General features: G+C 51.6%; 1 protein-coding gene across 2 annotated transcripts in view; it reads left to right on the top strand.

Moving 5' to 3' along the window:
* Window positions 1-9,705, top strand: part of NaPi-III (Na[+]-dependent inorganic phosphate cotransporter type III) — a 49,549-nt gene extending 39,844 nt beyond the window's left edge. Inside the window, exons 7-13 of one of the 2 annotated variants that reach the window (XM_037225136.1) lie at window positions 1,544-1,603; window positions 4,139-4,317; window positions 4,925-5,047; window positions 6,101-6,322; window positions 7,012-7,097; window positions 7,459-7,611; window positions 7,947-9,705. In XM_037225136.1, the coding sequence (XP_037081031.1) occupies window positions 1,544-1,603; window positions 4,139-4,317; window positions 4,925-5,047; window positions 6,101-6,322; window positions 7,012-7,097; window positions 7,459-7,611; window positions 7,947-8,037 (914 nt within the window). In that variant the 3' untranslated portion in view covers window positions 8,038-9,705. The remainder of the gene's footprint in view (window positions 1-1,543; window positions 1,604-4,138; window positions 4,318-4,924; window positions 5,048-6,100; window positions 6,323-7,011; window positions 7,098-7,458; window positions 7,612-7,946) is intronic. The other variant, XM_037225139.1, reaches the window with a different exon arrangement.
* Window positions 9,706-20,058: the final 10,353 nt, after the last annotated feature.

Raw genomic sequence — 20,058 nt, forward strand, 5'->3', positions numbered from 1 at the left:
TGCTCATGGGACGAGCTGCCGCGCGCACGGCCAGGGGGGGGGGGGGGGGGGAATGGGACTCTGTGACTCCGAGACCGTGAGTGCTCCGCAGAACTAACGGAGCTTATTTTTGCAACTGTCAACTGTGTTATCCTTACGCCAATAGCCGAACCTAACGGAGGGGCCCGTAAATAACCATCAAACAAACAGAACACAGCGTGACATAGCAAGAGCCGGTACACGGACGCTGTCAGCCTTTGCAGCACGCCCAGCTCTCCACTAAATCCTTATGAAAACGAACGATGGTGGCGTTGTTAAGGTCAGTCTGTCAAACCTTCTTCAAGGTTTTTTATTTAAAATGGAGCGGTAATTTGGCGTCCCTCTGAAAACAGCAGCGCGGAGCGGGCGTGCGCAACGTGCCTGGCAACCGGCGCTGGTTGCTACCTCCTAGCTCAGGCTGAAGCTTTTCTGCCTTGCAAATAGGGTTGGTCCGAGCCAAGGCGTTTGGTCAAAGTGCACTCTGGGAAGCTCTTGTGTGAAGCGTCATATGAGTCCTCTCGTGTGTCTGTCCTAGCCGATCTATTATCTCTCGGTGTAACACTTCATTCCGCAATGTTCTCGTACCGATATCCTCATTGGTGATCGTCTGTCACATATCACACATCACATCGCATGTCACATGGTGTGTACGGCGCTCCCGCAGCGCATGACATCATGCCCCACCCACCGCCCCGCTGGCCGAGGCGCCGTGTCGATCGTGTGTCCGCGCCCCACGCGTCGGTAGTCCCACCCACCGCCCCGCTGGCCGAGGCGCCGTGTCGATCGTGTGTCCGCGCCCCACGCGTCGGTAGTCCCACCCACCGCCCCGCTGGCCGAGGCGCCGTGTCGATCGTGTGTCCGCGTCCCACGCGTCGATAGTCCCACACTCCGCGCTCGCTGGCCGGGCCGCCGCGTCAGCCGTGTGTCCGCGCCCCATGCGTCGATAGTCCCACACTCCGCCCCCGCTGGCCGAGGCGCCGTGTCGATCGTGTGTCCGCGTCCCACGCGTCAATGGTCCCACACTCCGCACCCGCTGGCCGAGGCGCCGTGTCAATCGTGTGTCCGCGCCCCATGCGTCGATAGTCCCACACTCCGCCCCCGCTGACCGGGCCACTACGTCAGCCGTGTGTCCGCGCCCCATGCGTCGATAGTCCCACACTCCGCACCCGCTGGCCGAGGCGCCGTGCCAATCGTGCGTCCGCGCCCCACGCGTCGATGGTCCCACACCCCGCACCTGCTGACCGGGCCGCCGCGTCAGCCGTGTACCCGTGCCCCACGCGTCGATAGGTCCCACCCACCGCCCCCGCTGGCCGGGCCGCCGCGTCAGCCGTGTGCCCGCGCCCCACGCGTCGATAATCCCACCCACCGCCCCGCTGGCCGGGCCGCCGCGTCAGCCGTGTGTCCGCGCCCCACGTGTCGATAGTCCCACCCACCGTCCCGCTGGCCGGGCCGCCGCGTCAGCCGTGTGCCCGCGCCCCACGCGTCGCCGAAGCCCCGCTGAGCCCGGCGCCGTTGGCTGTTGCAGAGGAGGTGACAGCGACGGCGGACATGCGCCGGGAGGCTCAGTTCATGCTTGGCTCACCCGGTAGGTGGCGGGACTAACCGACCGGTGGAGGCCGCGCCCAGCCGCACGCCTCTCGCTCTCTGTCTGCCTCTAACGTGGTCGCCGCTCTGCCGCGTGCCGACGGACCCGATCGTGTGACTCGTATCGCTTTGGTGTCGTCTGAAGTGAGCGCTATGCTTCCGAGCGGTCTCCTTCAGTGCTCTTTTGTATGACGAAGCGAGCCTGGGGGAGATCTAACGCTTCGCAGCACACATCTGCTCCTGAGACGTGCTGGGCGAGCGCGCTGTGATGCATGGCCGTACCGTTAACTCTGCGTTCATGTTTTGGTGACGTCTTACCTGATGCGGGGACGGATACAGCATGTCATGACTGGTGATGGCTTGGTCTTGTCAGTGTTGATATATCGCCGTCTGCCTGTGGTGAAGGACTCAACACATTTACTACGCACACGTAACGCTACTGGGAGCACAGTCTAAATCCGCGTCTGAGGGACGGACGGAGGACAGGCCAGTGGCGCACATGCTCCAGGCAGGCGTGCGAAGAGTGCCCGGAGTTTTGGTCTTCACTCGTAACCGAACATCTTGCCATGACTTCGTCTGAAGCCCATAGTGTGGTGCTCTGACGCATCTCACCTCGAAACAAGACTGGTCCGACGCTGCCACGCATTTAAGATGCTGCCGTCACACTTGCTGCCACATCCGGCTTCAGTTCGGTTTGTGAGCTGCTACTAGCACACGCATGACGCCGTGCCGACTAACCCTAACCGACTGCTGCTAGTGAAATCATCTCACGCAAGATGATTGGTTTGGATCATCATCTCATGATGATGATGATGATCGCATCCACCCGGGGAGCGGATGACCGAATAGGGTCCGGAACGTGATGTGGAGAAAATCTTGACAAGATGTGTGCGTGTGCGATCCGAATGCCCTGAAAACTGACAGAAAAGACTTGATCGCACCATGGAAAGCCCGTCATCCCCTTCTCCGCCTCATAAAAGCTTGCTGGCGTATATGAAGGCCTCTTGCGCGTATGAGGGCCTCTGAGAGCCTCTAGCGTATACGAAGACTTATGAGGCCCTCTGGATTGGCAGCTTTTTGCGAACATCTCTGATATGGAGCTGCCTACAAACAGAAACACACACCAAAACTAAAGTAACCAGTGCCAAGATGCGACCTGCATGAACGCACAGCTTACGAAGCTCGTGATCCTCCGGTTGCCGGAGCCAGTGTTGGCCGAAATTCGGTGGGTGGAGAGACTGCCGCCGGGGCTGTCGAACGGCACCCAACGCCTGGCGTCCTCTAGCGAGAAGCTCGCGCCGTGCGCGGGCTTAACTTTTGGAACCTGCTCTTTGGAAGTCGATGGTGGAAAGTCATACGGCATGGTCTGGTGCGGTGAAGGGTGTGAGGTTAGGCAGGTGACTGGGCGATCGAATCCAGCCGGTAAGTGGTTGCACCTCGCACGTGGGACGTGATTGAAGAATGACACCTCCGTCCTGCCACTGCCGCCTACCTACAACTGCCAAGTCGGTGGACGCTGGCTGGCAGGATCGTGACATCCAACCTACGATGTACGGGACGTACGTGCTGAGGTGTACCCCCCACCATGGAGCTTGCAGTTGGGAGCCTTAGACGCTACATTCCGTAAACTTTGTTTATTCATTCTACAATTTTCTCTGGCGCGAAGGTTCTTTACCCCGCCAAGATCAAGATGATCATTGTCAAGATGTGACCTAATTTACCCTCCCCGGAAAGCAGAAACTGGTTCGTCCTCGATTTTGGGCTCAGTTTCTTCTCAAACTTTGGGGGAGCGCCAAGTGCAACGGGAACTGCGTCCCTTCCCCGGATTCTTCATTCGCTCATGTTTCATTAGGAGTGGCGTGCTGGTCTCCAGTCGTGCAACTCCGTTTTATTCGCTGAAAGCTCCATCTGTCTCATGTGGTTCCTGTTTGCCCTCGTACCGCATGAAGAGAGTTTTATCAGATCTGAAGTTCGCTGCTAAAACTAAGTGCGCGACGTTAGCCATCGTCACTACTCATTGCCTGATGTGAGCCACCGGTACAAAAGCCGTCGAAGCCGTGTGACTTGGCGAGACAGGATTACTAATGCGCCTCTCTGTTTGTGATGCTACAGCTGGTTGGTAATGCACGCTCCTATAAGCGGTGTCACTGCTAGAGCTCAAACATGCGCAAGGATTTTCTGCTTCAGAAAATAGAGCATCATTTTACTTAACAGCTGATCATGCAGCCACCTATCGTGAACATCTCTAATTTATGTCTCTCCCTGTTATTTTGAAGGGTGACAGCATCCGACCTCACAGCTCTATCAAGGACATATTGTTCGTCAATAATTCTTGACCAAATGCTGCCGGTACCGCGGGACCACAGCCGGCAGCTCCCCACGGTGCGTTGACAGCCCTGCCAGCACAGCGCGCTCTAGGTACACGCACTCGAGGTACAGCGAGCCGCGACAGTTTCCCAGATCTCTCGGTCCCCCTTCGGCGGGCCACGCGGCCACCTCGATCCCACGCTGATGTCCGACCCGTCCTGGCCGCCAGAGGCTTCACAGCTGCCCAGCCCGGAGGTCTCCAAAGGTCCGACGCCGGCCATCTCCATGGAGAAGCTGAACCAGGAGCTGACGGCGCCAGCAGCCGGCCGGCAGGGTGCCACCACCTACGCCTTCAACGGCGACTCCTCCGGCAACGGCTACATCGGCGCCACAAATCTGCAGGTCCCGGTGAGCAGCGCTCGTGCCCACTGGTGTGAGGGCCCGGACGTTTGTCTGAATTCCGCAGCGTGAGCGCTGCTGCGCCCAATCGACGTGGAGCACGAAAGTGATATCAAAGGGTGCCTGGGCAGGCCAGGAAGCCCTTTTACGCCTCGTTAGATGGAATGCATGCACCGTTGATGTATATCGTGCATGCGCGGCCGCTGCATAGCCCAACAAGACGCCGAAGTCTACTGAAACCAGTTGTAGATCACTGACGTCACAAACACTGCGGTACGATCGATACATTCTCAAACATGGGCAAACGATCCGATCCATGTGAACGACTGAGTCTCGGTGGCGCTGTAATGGTAATGGAGCGGGCATATCTTCGCTGCATAACAGCCATATACATTCGCCAAGGTGATTGCACCCATGTGATTGCAGCGAATCAGCCTTGCAGCAGCTACGTAGAAGGCGTGCTGTATTCATGGATTTCGCACTCCCTTATGGAGACCTCGTAAGTGGTGTGCTGCTGCGTAGTGGTGTGTCTATCACTACGCCCGGTGTCATGCCCGCATATACGGTAATCCTGGGAGCCTCTTTACTCGCAGTGACATCCTTAATCCTTCGACAGAAGGACCAGACGGTGGTGGCCACCGGGAAAGCACACGGCGGCGCTCTGCCTGGGAACACGAGCCAGCTGCCGCTAATTGCTCCGCTCGACGCCCGCAAGAACTCCAACGTGCTGCCGATCGCCGTGAGTGAGCCGCCTCGCGACCGGGTCGGTCTCAGCAGCCGCCCTCGCCGGGAGTGTACCGCCTCGCGGCCGGGGGGGGGGGGGGGCTCAGTAGCCGCCCTCGCCGTGAGTGTACCGCCCCACGGCCGGGTCTGGCTCAACAGCCGCCCTCGCCGTGAGTGTACCGCCTCGCGGTTGGGTCGGGCTCAGCAGGTCGGCACCTCAGCCACCAATGCGTGCCATGCCATTAGTGTACCGCCTCGCGGTTGGGTCTGGCTCAGCAGCCGCCCTCGCCGCACCTGCAGCCACCAATGCGTGTCATTAGTCACGGAACAAGTCTTCGGAGAGAAAGCACCCGCGCCATCAAAACATCATGCAATTATTCGGATGAACACGACCAGCAACAAATGCGTCTGCGTCGAGCCCAAAGCAGAACAATTAGGACCGTGCGTGCGGATTGGGAATTGGCTCTCAATCCGCCTCGGAGATGCGCTGAGGATGCAGCCATAGAGAGCGGTGTGAGCTCCGGGAGAGAGCCCTCCGTAGACGGCTGTTTTCCAACAAGGAATCTCTTCCGGGCGGTGTCTGGTACCTGATAGGCCTGACAGTTGTGCTGACTGGCTTACCGAGCGTCACGAGAGAGGCACGCTCGGCTCGTCGCGGCACGCCCGGTCGTGTTCCGCCGCCGGCGGTGTGGTGGGGTCTTTTGTTCAAGGCTAACTCGTTCGGCTGTGTTTTGTAGGTGCTTTTAATGCGGTTCTTTTGGATGGCAACAGTTTTTGCTGTTGGCTGCATTAGGAAGCTAGGGAGTTATTAATCGCTTTAGGGTTTTTCTTTCGAGATAAGTGTACAAGGCCTGTGCTATTTTTAGTTCATTCGATAGCTTCGGCCCCAGCTCTCTGTATTGATAGTCGCGTAGTGACTGCGTTCTGTAGCCCGCCATTTTGGACAATGCGGACCCGTGAGTGTGACAGTACTCTCAATCGTCAGTCGCGTGACTGCTCAGAGTTCGCTGACGACTGAGCAGTGGTCGTGGCTTGCTGCCCGTTGTAACAGCGCCCCGCTTCCCTGCAGGCGGCCAAGGAACTGCGGGAGCTGTCGCGGCCCGAGCAGCCCGAGGTCTCCCGCCTCTTCTCGGCGCTGCAGGTGATGACGGCCAGCTTCGGCAGCTTCGCGCACGGCGGCAACGACGTCAGCAACGCCATCGGGCCGCTGATCGCCGTGTGGCTGATCTTCATGGAGGGCTCGGTGGCACAGAAGGCGGAGACGCCGCTCTATATCCTCTTCTACGGCGGCGTGAGTGCCGCTGGAGAGATGTGGAGGGGAAACGCAACTGTACCCGACACTCAAGCCCGTATGACTGCCCCCACCCTGACCAGGCCGAGATCGCGCTCGCAGGGGCCCTACATGACATCATCCTAGGGGTAGTCGTGGCTTGAAATCTGTATTAAATTCAAGGCGTGAATAATCGACTTGGAAAAGGGGCCCATGAAAGAGCGCAAATTTTATGACCGACTTTACCGGGGTACCACAAACCATGCTTTACAATTGAAGGGATGTTAGATGGGGGTTAATCGGTTAAGATTCGTCATATATCGGACCAAAATGTTTGCACTTAATGCCATGAATCAAAGTGCAAGACATGGCGGATATCTGTCATCCATATGTAGCCACATGACAGCGTTTGACATGGCGGCAATACGGGTATCGAACACAATATCCAGTTTTCCCTACGGGGATGCTTATTTTTTTCGATAATTCTACCCGGCATAGCATTGGCTATAGCTTTTGAGAAACGTAACATCACCCAGTCAGTATGCATGGTCCCAAGCTGAACTGCACCTCCAAATATATATATATATATATATATATATATATATATATATAACGTGTGTCAGAAATCAGCACAGTGGGTTGCCGTGACAGCTGTCGTTAGTTTGTGTCGACCGCAATATCCGCTGACATGTAGTCTGGCTTGTTTTCAGCTCGGTATATCGGTGGGCCTGTGGGTTTGGGGCCGACGGGTGATCAAGACCATAGGAGAGGACCTCACCCAGCTGACGCCCTCCAGGTTAGTTGCCGGGGGGGGGGGGGGGGGGAGGCGAGCTGCGTCTTGCCCGCTACTGGACGCTCTGAACCGGACATCTGCTGCCTGCGTCTGCAATCACTGAACTAATGAGACGTACCTTGCTGTACGTGCGCACGTACCGTTTGTACGTATGTGCCGTTCCCTGCGTGATGCTCAGGGGTCGCTGGTACATGCTGTATCATTGCATAAAAGGCTTGTTAATACAAAAAAGCCAGCGAAATGCTCCTCGCCGGCGTCGGCATGGTGCCGAGGACACGCTTCTCTAGCAGTGGGCTGGCCTGAGCGTTGTCCCTGCGCCCAAACCGGCATGAGCGCTGACCGTGTCCGATGCCCGCCGCCACAGCGGATTCACCATCGAGCTGGGCGCCGCCTTCACCGTGCTCTTCGCCTCGAAGATCGGCCTGCCCGTCTCGACCACCCACTGCAAAGTCGGCAGCGTGGTGTTCGTGGGCTGGGCGCGGAGCACGCGCGCCGGCGTCGACTGGAAGGTGTTCAGGTGACTGGGCTGGAGGGCCGCGCCAGGGCGGGCGTCGGAGAGCAGCAAGCTTTTGGGTGTTAGGTGCTGGTTGGTAGGTTGGATATGTATTAATGGTTGCGTGTAATTTTGATAAACGCCTAACTAACTGGTAGTTATTGTCAAATCAGCAAATCTTGTCATGGGACCCTTCTCGAACTTTGAAGAAGATAAAAAAACAAGTCTACTATTAGTTGAGAAGGCAGCTGCATTTGCGTTCATTATCTGCGTGTTGTAACAGCTTCCAGTTCTCCTGCAGACGAAAGGGATGCTTTATGAACCGTTCCCGCTCTCACCATACTCCCCGTTTGTTTCAGAAATATCATCATCGCATGGCTGGTGACTGTTCCTTTCGCCGCCGGAGCCAGCGCCGGCCTTATGGCCATTTTCCGCGCGGTGGCGCTCTAGTCACCATGCAGGCGGCGCCACCCCTCCCCCCCCCCCCCGCCGACTCATTCACCGGCATGGGCGCTGTGCTGATATCAACTATTTTCGTAAGGACAAGCGGTAGAGCGGCTCGAAAGCCCTGGGAAATCTGCGTCAGAGTTTGGAGAAACAAGGTCTGACGTCGAAGAAAATGTTGTCTCTTCGGTCACCGGTAGTCCCGAACAGACCTGAAAATTGACGGCCAAAAAGCATAGCAATAATTTCCATTTTTCGTGTTGTCGAGAGATATGCATTTTGATCACTTATGCGGCTCTAATTTAAGGACAACGTTATTCGCAACGCGGAACGTATCTGGCACGTACTTAGTTCTAAGTTACTGCAGTTGCGATGTTGTGCTGTTGCGGTGCACTGGTGAGATTTGTGGATACTTCAAGCTCTTGGGGTTCTCACGGTTTTGGACTTCTACTCCTTGTTCGTGTACGATGTTTGTCTTAAGAGTCTGAAACATGAAACTTGGGTACGCCTGTTTAAGGAAGACTGCTTAAGAGTTGACTGCGTTTGATTAGCTGTGGGATATGTTCCAAGGTGCCCACACCATGCACGAAATAATTTTAGGTGTGACCTTACGTTGCGCCTTTCTCATCAAAATTGTCATTCATGGAATTAACGTGTCAGTACGTAGCACAACATCATATTTCTGCATGAAGCCGCCTCTCTCTACACGAAGCTCTCCTCTGACTGCTACGCAATTGTGCTACTGGTTTTTATTCGGACGCCTGCCTCCGACATGATGTAATGCGGCATCAAAAATCGGTGTAATGAATTGGTTTAAAGAGTCGATCACATGACTAGGCATTCTGAGTGATCAGATTTTCCGGGTGGATAAATTGTTTGCGTGCCACAGAAGCTCATAACTTTTTGTTCGTGAATTGTTGGCCTCGCCTAATTGAGGACCGTATGTGACGTTCTGCCCGTCTCTTTTTGCGCGCGCACGGATTTAGCATTTGTCGTCCGTTTGCAAAAGATCAGGTTCTTAAGTCGACAGCATATGCGGTGCTTCCAGTCGTAATACAGTATGTAAGCTTCGTACTGTATGCTCGGGGCTCTCATTCTTCCCACAGCCGGTGCTCCAGAATCACTCAGAACACTGCACAAAGTCGCTTCTATTTCCAAACGTTAAGAAGTCTTTTTTTGGACGCCACCCTTGGACCAATTCTGTAGCCTCACATGACCTGCTGTTTTACTAGTAATGCGCACAGTCATCCCATCAGGGCCCCGGCCCCGCGAACAGTGGAAACCGCGTAGGCATTTGTCCCGTCTTCCCGTGCCACGTGCGCGGCATGGCACGGACGCCGCCTCCGGCAGCTGCGCCGGGACGCTGGCCCGGGAACCGAGGCTCGCGCATGCTCTGCGCCACCCTCGCCTCGAAAATGCTCAATGCGGCGCTCGGCGGGCCACCCGCGGCGCGGAGCGTTGTCGAGTGCTGGCCGACCGTCAGTGCGAGTGCTGCCACCTGTCCGTGATTCTGTGAACTACTCCTGTCGCGGTGGGCCGCTGCGCCGCCCGGCCTGAGGAGGTTTGTCTCGCAATCAGTGCGCAGATGGGGAGCGGTGCAATGTCTTGTGTACTCGTCAATGTGTTTTCCGACACGTTTGGAGATTCGACTTGGAAATATAGCGTTTCTTTACGTGTGTGTGTCGCATTCTGCATGGTTTGCTTTGCGTTATTTTTGGATTGGTTCTCTGAAGTGACGGATCGGGACGGCTTCGGTCAAAATTACACCAACTATAGGACACGTGCCCAAGATCATCGACGGTGAAAAATTAATGATAAATCGTATGGTAACTTCCTCATCATAGATTCCGTATTCTTCATGAATCACATTTCAGCTCCTTCATCATGTCAACGCCAACCAAGGTATGGACCCCTCTTTTGACGGAGGCGTACTACGCGCGTCGTTAGCGACAGGGGGGTGGGGGGTGGGGGAGTGGAGACACAGGGTTGCATAAGGGTCCCCAGATAGAGCAAGCCCCTCCCCAAACAAAAATCGTCGGATGTGACCTATTTGCTAATAAAGGTTTGTTTTTGTTAGTTATTTGTATTAGTTATACCTTCTATTACTGGAACAGAAGCCAGAAGCTATTGCGAGATAAAATACATCCGCCTGAATTTTGTTGCTAATTAGTTGAAAAAAATTATTCTCTAAGCGACTGCGTGAAATACATCGCAGGCGCTTTTCATCTTGTGATGATCGAGTGGACTCTTTTTAAACTGGTGGACTTCATAATCTCTGCCAGAATTTTTATCTGGGCTCTACAGATTTATTAATGACCCTGCGAATGTAGAATGCAGATTGAAATAGGTCAACAATTCGTATCAACGTGGCGGAGCCGTGTTTGTTTGGAAATATTCAACCTGCAATAGGAAGCAATAAATGATACAAATTATGCAATGTAGTTTTGAACACGTGCGCTGGCAAATCTTCACAGCACCGTCCTAAAGACTTCCCAAAACGCAGGCGGCTGAGCTGGAGAGGTTTCGATAACTGGTATCGACTATTATATTAGAAGAAACCAAGCAGGCATCAGCACTGGTCGCAACACACATCGGAACCGTTTCTAAGCGAGCGCTACCTAAAAAGGTTGTTTTTATCAGGTCACGCAATCATATCCGCGCGTTCAGCCCTGGACAAAGACTGCGAATGTGCACCTGTTCTAACAGTTTTAAGTCATCGTTGTCTTTTGCTGTTTCTAACACTTCTTCTTTAAAGCTGGCATGTGATGCGCTATGCTCCATGGAGGCGTATTGCTCTAGCATGGGCCCGTTATAGTGTGCACGGTCATGATAAACATTCGTCTCCAAGGTGTTCAAACAACCGGTCACGAATGCCACGTTTTGTTTCTCTTAGATAGCACATCACGGGGCAGGGACTACGGGAGGTCTTATATGCATTGTTCTTCCGTGTGTGTTTTCTTTACAGTCATGTGCACATGCATGGGAAATCCTGTCTCAACGTCGAAGTCTCTAGCGCTGACAGTGCTAGCATGGAAATTGAGCTTGGGCCACTGGTCCACGCTACGTTTAGACCTCGCAAACCACCGTACCGCACGGCGATATTGACTTGTTTGCGCAGCTGTTATCTATAAACAGCAGACTTTAATATGCACAATTGGCCTTCTTAATCTTTGAAAAGCAAAAAATAAAAACAGAGGGAATTGAACCAACCGATTTGAACAAAGATGCCCGACTTTAAGCTGGGTTAGGTTTTTGATTTTTCCGACTTAAAAAACTTTCGAGTAGATAAATCTTTTCACAAAACACTTGCAAAACGCAATCCCTCCACGTGACCTCCTGGGGGCCCTAGTTTAGCTGGGGCGTTTCCAGCGAGATGGCTCTGCAGGAATAAATTTACCGCAATTGATTATTTCGAGGATATGTTGATCACCTTTGGATTCTGTCGCGATTAAAATCATCGTATTCCACTGTTCTAACTTCTACACGGACCAGATGAAGGGTTAAGTCGTAAACGTGCGGCACAATAGGCAGACGTTATTCGGTGTTCTGGGTGTCCATCCTTACGAAAAAGAAAGGATGTTTTGGTCGGACTGCGCACTAACTTCCGCATCAGAGGATATACGCACCACCCTCCGAATTCGATACAAAGAACCACTTTCTTAGTAGCAATCAGGTGCCATGGACACTTTTTTAGAAGTAATTTCGTGCAGCAAATACCTTACCTTTTACTGTGTATCGAATGGACATATCAGCATGGAGAACTGGCAGCAAATATGGATGTAGAAGCTCGCATGGTAGCCCATTTTGATATATTTCTTAATGGCTTGCCTAACCTTGCCCATTATGACGTCGTGAGCTACTGGTGCAGCTTGAAACGTCGGGTACTGACAGCATGAGTAATATTTACTCGCTTTCGCTGTTTAACCGGTGCCTTCTGGTGCTTTAAGGGTCGAGAACTGACAGCATAATAGCTCTGAACTCCTAATGCGGAAAAAGAAGGACTCAGAGCCTTCCTTGCTTATATCCAGTACATCTGTAGTGTTCAGATGCTTATAGACCATATACAAGCCAGAGATATGTGGTTTAATGACGTGAGCTCAGATGTGTAGTGACACACAGGCCCTCATGATGCAATAGACCCGACGGCCTGCCAGAGGATGGGTGAGCAGCCCAGGAGTGGTCTCGTGAAGGGGTTTGTTAGCAAGGCTCTTGGTATCTCTCAACGCCCACGAACCGTGTTACGGGTCCTCGATATTACTGATGGGCATTCCGGTAGTGGATGCGTTGTATTTAGTGTGCTGCGTTTTAGCGCAGAGACCACTCAAGAGAGCTGTTTCACACGTGCTGCACTACTTTTTGCTCACTGAAGTCAACGGGGGTTTTAATATTGACCAGATAGTGTTTACATAAAAGAAACAAAAAAAAAACAAGCGTATCTACTTTTGATGTTTGTCGTATGTACTCAGGAAAAAAACAGCTAGTCCAACTGGCGCGACGTTTTCATAGGCGGATTAATGATTGAGATATCAAGGAGCAGTCGACCTGTTTTCATCTCGCATACTCACACCATACAATCTGCCAATGCGTAGGTTGCGTTTTTTTCCCGTGATGAAACTATGTCTTGGTTAGGTATTTCGAAATGGCTCTAACGTTCTGCCAAGCTATGCGTGTCGAAAGGTGATTGGATCTAATTGCGTAGTTAATTATTTTAGTCAGGATGTCGTCGATGAAAGATGGAGAGATGAAGGTGACTGCGTCGGTGTAAATGTTTCCCTATGTTTTGGTGTCGGATGGAATTAAGCCTGAAAGTAGACCTAGCTCGGCATTTTACTCATAAGCAAGACACTGGGATGCTAACCACTCGTAGCTCGTGCCGCCCGATACTCCAATCAACGTCAGAAGACAGGGGTGATAGGGACAAACGACAAACTTATTCTGGGTTAATGCTCCATTTTATAATTTGAAATGGCGACCTTGTGAACATTTCAGTGGCATGGGTCTCTATCCACCCAGTCCGTGTGAGTTGGCAAATTATGAAATCAAGTGCACCCCTAATCGTTCCAATGGTAGGTATCTAATAGACTACTCCGATAGGTATGTATCAGGTAGTTAGCATCAAGAGAACCCCACAGTCTACGTATTTATTTGATTTATAAGTTGCTCTAGATTCACCATTTGGCGAGTGAGGATAGGCTTCCGTGACCGTGCTCATTCTCCAGGCATCTTCAGCTCACCCCGAAGCAAGCCTAACTGCCGCCACAGCTACTGGAGTCGCAGTAGATGCGTCAAGACGGGGAATACACTCCAGTGACATGAGAGAGAGAGAGAGAGAGAGAGAGAGAGAGAGAGAGAGAGAGAGAGAGAGAGAGAGAGAGAGAGAGAGAGAGAGAGAGAGAGAGAGAGAGAGAGAGAGAGAGAGAGAGAGAGAGAGAGAGAGAGAGAGAGAGAGAGAGAGAGGAGAGAGAGAGAGAGAGAGAGAGAGAGAGAGAGAGAGAGAGAGAGAGCAGGAGACTCTAACGCTTTAAGATCCACCATGCATGTCCACTGCTGCCTCGTGCGTGCACGGCAGTTTCAAGGTTGTCTGAAGCCGTAGTGGGCACACGCCGCTGCTGCCATCTAGGAGGTGCCGTGGCGTAACCGGAGCTCGCAGCGGGGTGTGGCTGCGCACCTCGTTTGCGTCACGTCCTCCGCGAGCTGAGCATGCCGGTTTCTTCATCGGTGCCTTAGCTGGTTCTGTCCGAGCCCGGCCGGCTGATAATCATTGCCGGGCCGCGGCGTCGACTGCAGGAGCACGGGAGCAGCCACGTCCGGGTTCTGAGGCTGAATGAGCGCGAAAGGGAGTGGCGGAAATGGCGCTGAGAGCGAGCTGTGTTTTCCTGTAGCAATGATTGGAAATGTGTGACGGTTTGGGTCCTTGGGGTAAGGACGCTCTCGGTATTCTGTAACTGGAAGTGAGTGAGTGACATTTTATGTCATCTCCGCAGTCTATAGCGGGTCTGAATGTGTACAGAACCCTAATTTATCACGCAACACTGCCAACCCGGGGTAGGATCACTTTCATGACAATGCAAACAGCTAACTGATGGCTTGTCGTGGCATGCATTGCAATGAGGTCGGTGGGGTACAGGATGACGACATGGAATATTTGTTCGAACGATGCTTGAAAGAAAAGGCAGGATGTGTTCGAATGCAGCAATGTTTTTTTTGTATCCACGCTGCATCTGTCATTGATAATTATACATAACAAATCAGCCAGGAAAATGCAGTACACTGATAGGCATTGACTATAAAATGGTCTGCTTGTGGGAGGAACATCCAGCAGTGCCCCTAGGCCGAAGCTCTAGATGGGCACAAGGTTTTCGAATTCGCTATAGTAATCATTCATACGCCTTATGTGCTCCATCATTGCTAATCCAGATTAAGTGCTACCGTCTCGGCTCCCAGTACTCCGGCGAAGCCTTAATAATGGGGAACGTCTCTGAAGGCGACAGACTTCTGACAGGAACCTCTACTAATCTTGCATGAGATTGCAGATGAATTGACTGTGCGTCTTATATAGACGTAGTGAGATGTTTCGGCATGGGAGATAGCTACCTGACGATAGAACGGAACTCAAAAAGCGCGTCGCAATATTCTCTTGGAGGAGAGGTCTTTGAAATGCCCCATAGTTGGAAACATAGAGGCTCTGAGCTAAGGGCGCAGGAACTACGAAGTCAAGAGACGGCTTAAACCCTCAAACTTCATGAGAAACAGTAGTCCCATTGGCGCTAATTGGTACGAAATAACCAGAAATTTTTTCATCCTTAACTTCCGAGGCCTTTCATTTACTTTGTTCTAAGAAGTTTGCACCGTTTACAACGATTTTTGCAGAAATCTTCAATTGCATGTCACATACTGGAGGAATGGTCTATATAGACAATGCCATTGCGCGATCGACTTACTTCAGATATAGTGAGTGTCACTCACTGCTGAAGTGAATTAAAGGATGCCTCACCACCCGTCCGATATTTTGAAGCACTATTGTATTTCACGCGAGAACTTGCGTCACATAATCTTAGGCCACATCGTATTACCTGATGATTTGATAAAGCTGATGAACACCAAAAACAAGTGTATAGTCTGACACAAGCATGCGGTCGCACAATTTGTTGGAGCCCCATGCTGTCGATCCCAAATCCGTAAAACATGCACGACTATCTATCGGTTAATAAATTAGTAATGTAGTTAATGCAATGCGAACTGAGCATAGCCTCTGCTAATGACTTCTCTGGCAATCGAATCTCAATACGTGTTTTATTTTGTCGCGCTTCATGGAAGGCATCCTATCTAGTCATGAGCCATGACACCCATCTGCAGACTTTCCAGTGTGGCTAGGCAGTGCCTAATGCTGCGCTATCAGCTGGCTGACCCTGCGCAATATGGACATAAATGATGTATTTGGTATGTCGCAGATACATACGTCATATTGTTAACGCATGTTATAAGGACACAAAGACATCAAGACATCTGGCTAACAAAGAGCTACAAGAGCTCATCGAATTTGGCCTTACCTCAAGTTCTGCACTCATCTTCGAAATTGATCAAACCACCTGATCTGCATTAAGTTAGCTGTAAATGAAATCTTTCTACCTGCAGAGCGTATCGGAAAGATTTTTAAATGTTGCCAGAGAGGGACTTCCAACAACTGCATTTGACAGCACATTCCAATGATTCACCACTCTTTGACTCATCTGCCTCTGCATACTTGTCCCTTTTGCTAAATCAAGCTAGTTCCCTGTAAGTCTCGGGCAAGTCTGTAAGTCTCAAATTTGCAGTGTTCCATGTAGATCTCCTTGTCTATTCCCGTCATGGCATTGAAAGTCTCTACCAGATTCTCTCTAAGTCGGTATTTCGATATTTCACGGTATTTTACGATATTTCACTGCATGCAACCCCCAAGCTCTAAGCCTATCCTCATATTCTAAGCCGCCAATCCCATGTTTTATCTTAGTTCTTTTTCGCTCTGCTCTTTCCAGCCTATCCATATATTTTTGGAAACATGGGGACCAGGCTGGTATACATTACTCAAGGTGTAGTCTGACAGAAGCTAAGTGCAAGTTTTTGACAACGTTTCTACTTTTGTAACGGACATTTCTGTTGATAAGTCTCAGCATTCAAAGTGCCATGCTCCTAGCAGCCCCACATTGTTTATCAGCCTTGAAGTTCCTGGAAATGATAACCCTGAATTCCCTTCTTCTTCGATCTAGTCTAACTCTCGGCCTATTTTAATTTATACCTGATGGCCTCACTGCCGAAACTACCAAAATACATCACCTTTCACTAATCATGATTAAATGACATCTAGCGCAGAGAAGCCTCATTTGCTAGTTATTCGACGTAAGTTGTATTTGTTTCATCCTATCGGTATTTTTCGAAACCCATTCTAATGGAAAATCGTCGGCAAGCTTTAGCGCCTTATTCTTTAATGTTATCTCAGTGCTATTACAAAACAATAAAGAACACAGGGCCCAGCACCGACCACTGCGGAACCCCACTTTTTACTATCTCCCAGTAAGATCTTGTACCGTTGAGCACCTGCACCATTGCACCTTGTTCCCTGTCTCCCAGCCAATACCTTACCCATTTAAGAATGTTTCACTCAGTGCCATGCAATTTTAAACGATAAAGCCAACGCTGGTAGTAACCTTATGAAACGCCTTATTAAAAGTAAGGTAAACAATATCTAAACCATTGCCTTCATCTATCTGACGAATGACATGCTCCATGAGCTCTAGAATATTTGTCAAACAGAAGAAAAACCATGCTTACGACTTTTCATCAAATGGTGCTTATCTGTGGCTGAAGGCTAGCCTTAAAAAAATCCCCTAAGATCTTGCATAATGGTAACGTTAGACTGACAAACCTATTATTGCTGACACTTGTTTTGGTCCGCTTCTTAATATCGATACTCCATTGACATCGCGTCAGTTCTCGGGTACTTGTGGGAAACTCTATGACCTCTTAAATAAAACATAAGAGGACAAGCTAAAGTACTAGTTTATTCATTAGCATTCCACCATGTATCTGGTCAGGTCCAGTTGCCTCACTGACCCTGAATTCCTTTGAGCTACCCCTTACCATAACCTCGGCCACTGTTAAATTCGAAAAGATTGTTCTGAGCCAGATTTTGCCAACAGTGGATCTCTTAGATGTGAGTTTGTAATAACAGAAAATGTATTTATCTCGCACAGTTGTGTGATATTACTAGCAAAGTGTGTGATGACCGCATTAGGGCAGTTTTTATCGAAAACCCTGATGACAATTATGCTTTGTTGCTACTGAATTGGCTCTGGTTGTTGTTTTATACCGGTGAAATTGAATTCCAAGTCAGCTGAAAGAGCATATAAAACGCCATCCGAGCTCTCTTGGTAGTTGTATGAATCTGGACGTAGCGTATAAATGTGAATGTTTCGTTTGAGATTCCGTATGTGAACATGAAATTTACAGTAAAATAGCAAGCGAAGGATCGCGCCACAGCCCATGGCTTCCGCATTATAAGGTCATGTTATGGAATACATCTACACGATGCTCACTGCAGAAGGTTCAATAAAAAACGTCGTCAGTCCGTCCTATTGATTTCCCTAATCGCCCGCATATCTTATTGGAGTTGCTTCCGTTTGTGTGCTTGCTAAAACACGTTGTTACCTTTTGAGAAAAATCATGGCCCTTGATCCGCTGATGAAAAGGCATGTAGTTGAGTAACGTGTTTATTTGTATCATTTTTACGGTACATAGATTTTTCGACGATTTTATATCACTGGTTGTTCAAAGACATATATATATATATATATATATATATATATATATATATATCTCTCTCTCTCTCTCTCTCTCTCTCTCTCTCTCTCTCTCTCTCTCTCTCTCTCTCCTTCTCTCTCTCTCTCTCTCTCTCCTCTCTCTCTCTCTCTCTCTCTACGACCAATGTTACGCTTAGCGGTTCGGTTTTATCTTGGAGCGTTTTGTTATTTGCACAGCCATCCCCCCCCCCCACTATTCCGTAGACCAGCCTGGCTCCTAATGCAGCCAGTACCGCGTACGACAGGTCAGCGATACCTCCAAAGCTCGCGTCGCCTTTCTAACGACAGAGAATGATCAGATGACTAGGTCATCTGTACCCGTCCGTACCCGTACCCATCTGCACTGGCAGCACCCGTACCGCTGGCCGGGTGCTGCCAGAGTGACTTATAACAGGGCGCATCTACAGTTGAACAGTCAGTGAACAGCGGTCAGGCTTTGTGCGAAGTTATTTGGGGCGTGAGAACGTAGCGGTCATGGTCAGAGCCCTTGGGAGGTTTGCCATTGACTGTTGGCACGCCAGAACTACGGAAGCAGTGACGGATCTGAGCCTGCTGTCTTTGTTTTTGTGGCATGCTGAAGGCAATGGCAGTCTCGTCATAGGGCACCCGCGACGATTGGCTTGTTAATGGTTGTAACTGGTTTGATATCGATGGTGTGCATTTTGTCCTACAGATAAGAGCGATAGCCATTATCATCGGTCACGTGCAGCAAATTGGGATCATGATCGCTCTTGCTCACTCGGTCTGTTGGAATTGAATTCGCAATTAGAGCGGTAGCCACTATCATCGGCTGCACGCAACAGACTGGGTCCATGGCCGCTCCTGCTGAGTCAGTCTGTTGGAATGGAACTCACAATTCAGTCATCTGCTCCAGCCTGAGGCGATTAGTGGTAGCCTGGCGCCCAGCGCCCGGGGCTATTCTGCAACATCGTATCCTTCTGACGCACTTGTCTCGTTAGCCGGCCGGAGGCGGGCCGTTAACGGCCGGGTCCAGCCCCAGCGGTGAAAGGCGGAGCCCCAGCGGCGCCGGCAGCGGCGCTGGCTCGGTTTCCCAACTGTCGGGGGCCCGCGACCGCCCCAGCCCGGCGGCCCCTGTCCACCGCGCCGCCGCCCCCGCCCCGCCCGCCGCCGGGCGCCGCGCGCAGACAGCGGCGGCGCGCGCGGACCGGGCCGCCGCGCCGAGATGATCCAGATCCATCCTGATGGCGCGGCGTCCCGCGACCTTGGCGCCCCCGCGGCGGAGGCCGACCGAAAGTAAAAGTGGCCGGACGGCGTGCCCGCGCGCGCACCTGGCCGCCGCCGTCGGCGCCGCCAATTACTAATTACCTCATCTGGAGTATCTGGGTCGGCGCGGTCGTTGACGGCACCGCCAGCTGGTCCTCCGCGGCGAGGCTCCTTTGATGGGCATTTTGACTCCGTCGTGGTACTCACAATGGAGGGGGGGGGGGAGGGGGGCGCATTACACATAGAGTGTGAGGTCGACATGTCCTGTGCTGATGTCATTTTCGCTTGAAAATGACTGTAAACTCATTTTTTATTGGGAAAGATTCTGCCAATTGAATAATGTATCAGCTTCGCGCGGCGAGTCAAAAGATCGGGAAAGCAAAGTATCGCATTGCGCAATGCAGAAGCAGGTATGGTAGTGATTGCAAGGAAATGGAGTTTATAGGGGAAGGGCGCAGCTGGAGGCGGCGGCGTCAAGGATGCTTGGTGCAAGAGTATCCTCCGGCTCGGGCATTCGTAATAACCTTCTGGGGGTCCTTAGCTGGTCAGTGTGATACGCTTTAATAGGTCTTTCATAATGATATGCAGGGCCCAGCCTGATATTGCATGCTGGGGTACGACAGGGGTCATCCACTGGCAAAGCCAGGATTTCACCCAGCAGTGGATCAAACCGGGTCATTGCCCTTTGAGTCGAGGTCGCAGTCCCTTTCGGTTCACGTTACAGTCCCTTTCAGCCAGGGTTGGCTTCATTCCTATAGCTTTTTGGATTGGGAGGGCCCTTGAACGCTCGCAATCATATTTGTATGCATTGCAGTTGTTATGTATGTTAAACGCCTATGGGCACCGCGAACCGCTTGAGAGGAATGGGAACGTCGCGGTTCTCGGAGTGCCCGCAATGTCAAGGAGTGGAGCCATGACCCAAAATGTCGCTGGAATCGGCTCACGCTTAGCATGCAGTTTGCATCTC

The sequence above is a fragment of the Pollicipes pollicipes genome, unplaced genomic scaffold (assembly GCF_011947565.3).
Source record: "Pollicipes pollicipes isolate AB1234 unplaced genomic scaffold, Ppol_2.1 Scaffold_4881;HRSCAF=5763_pilon_pilon_pilon, whole genome shotgun sequence".
NCBI lineage: Eukaryota > Metazoa > Arthropoda > Thecostraca > Pollicipedomorpha > Pollicipedidae > Pollicipes > Pollicipes pollicipes.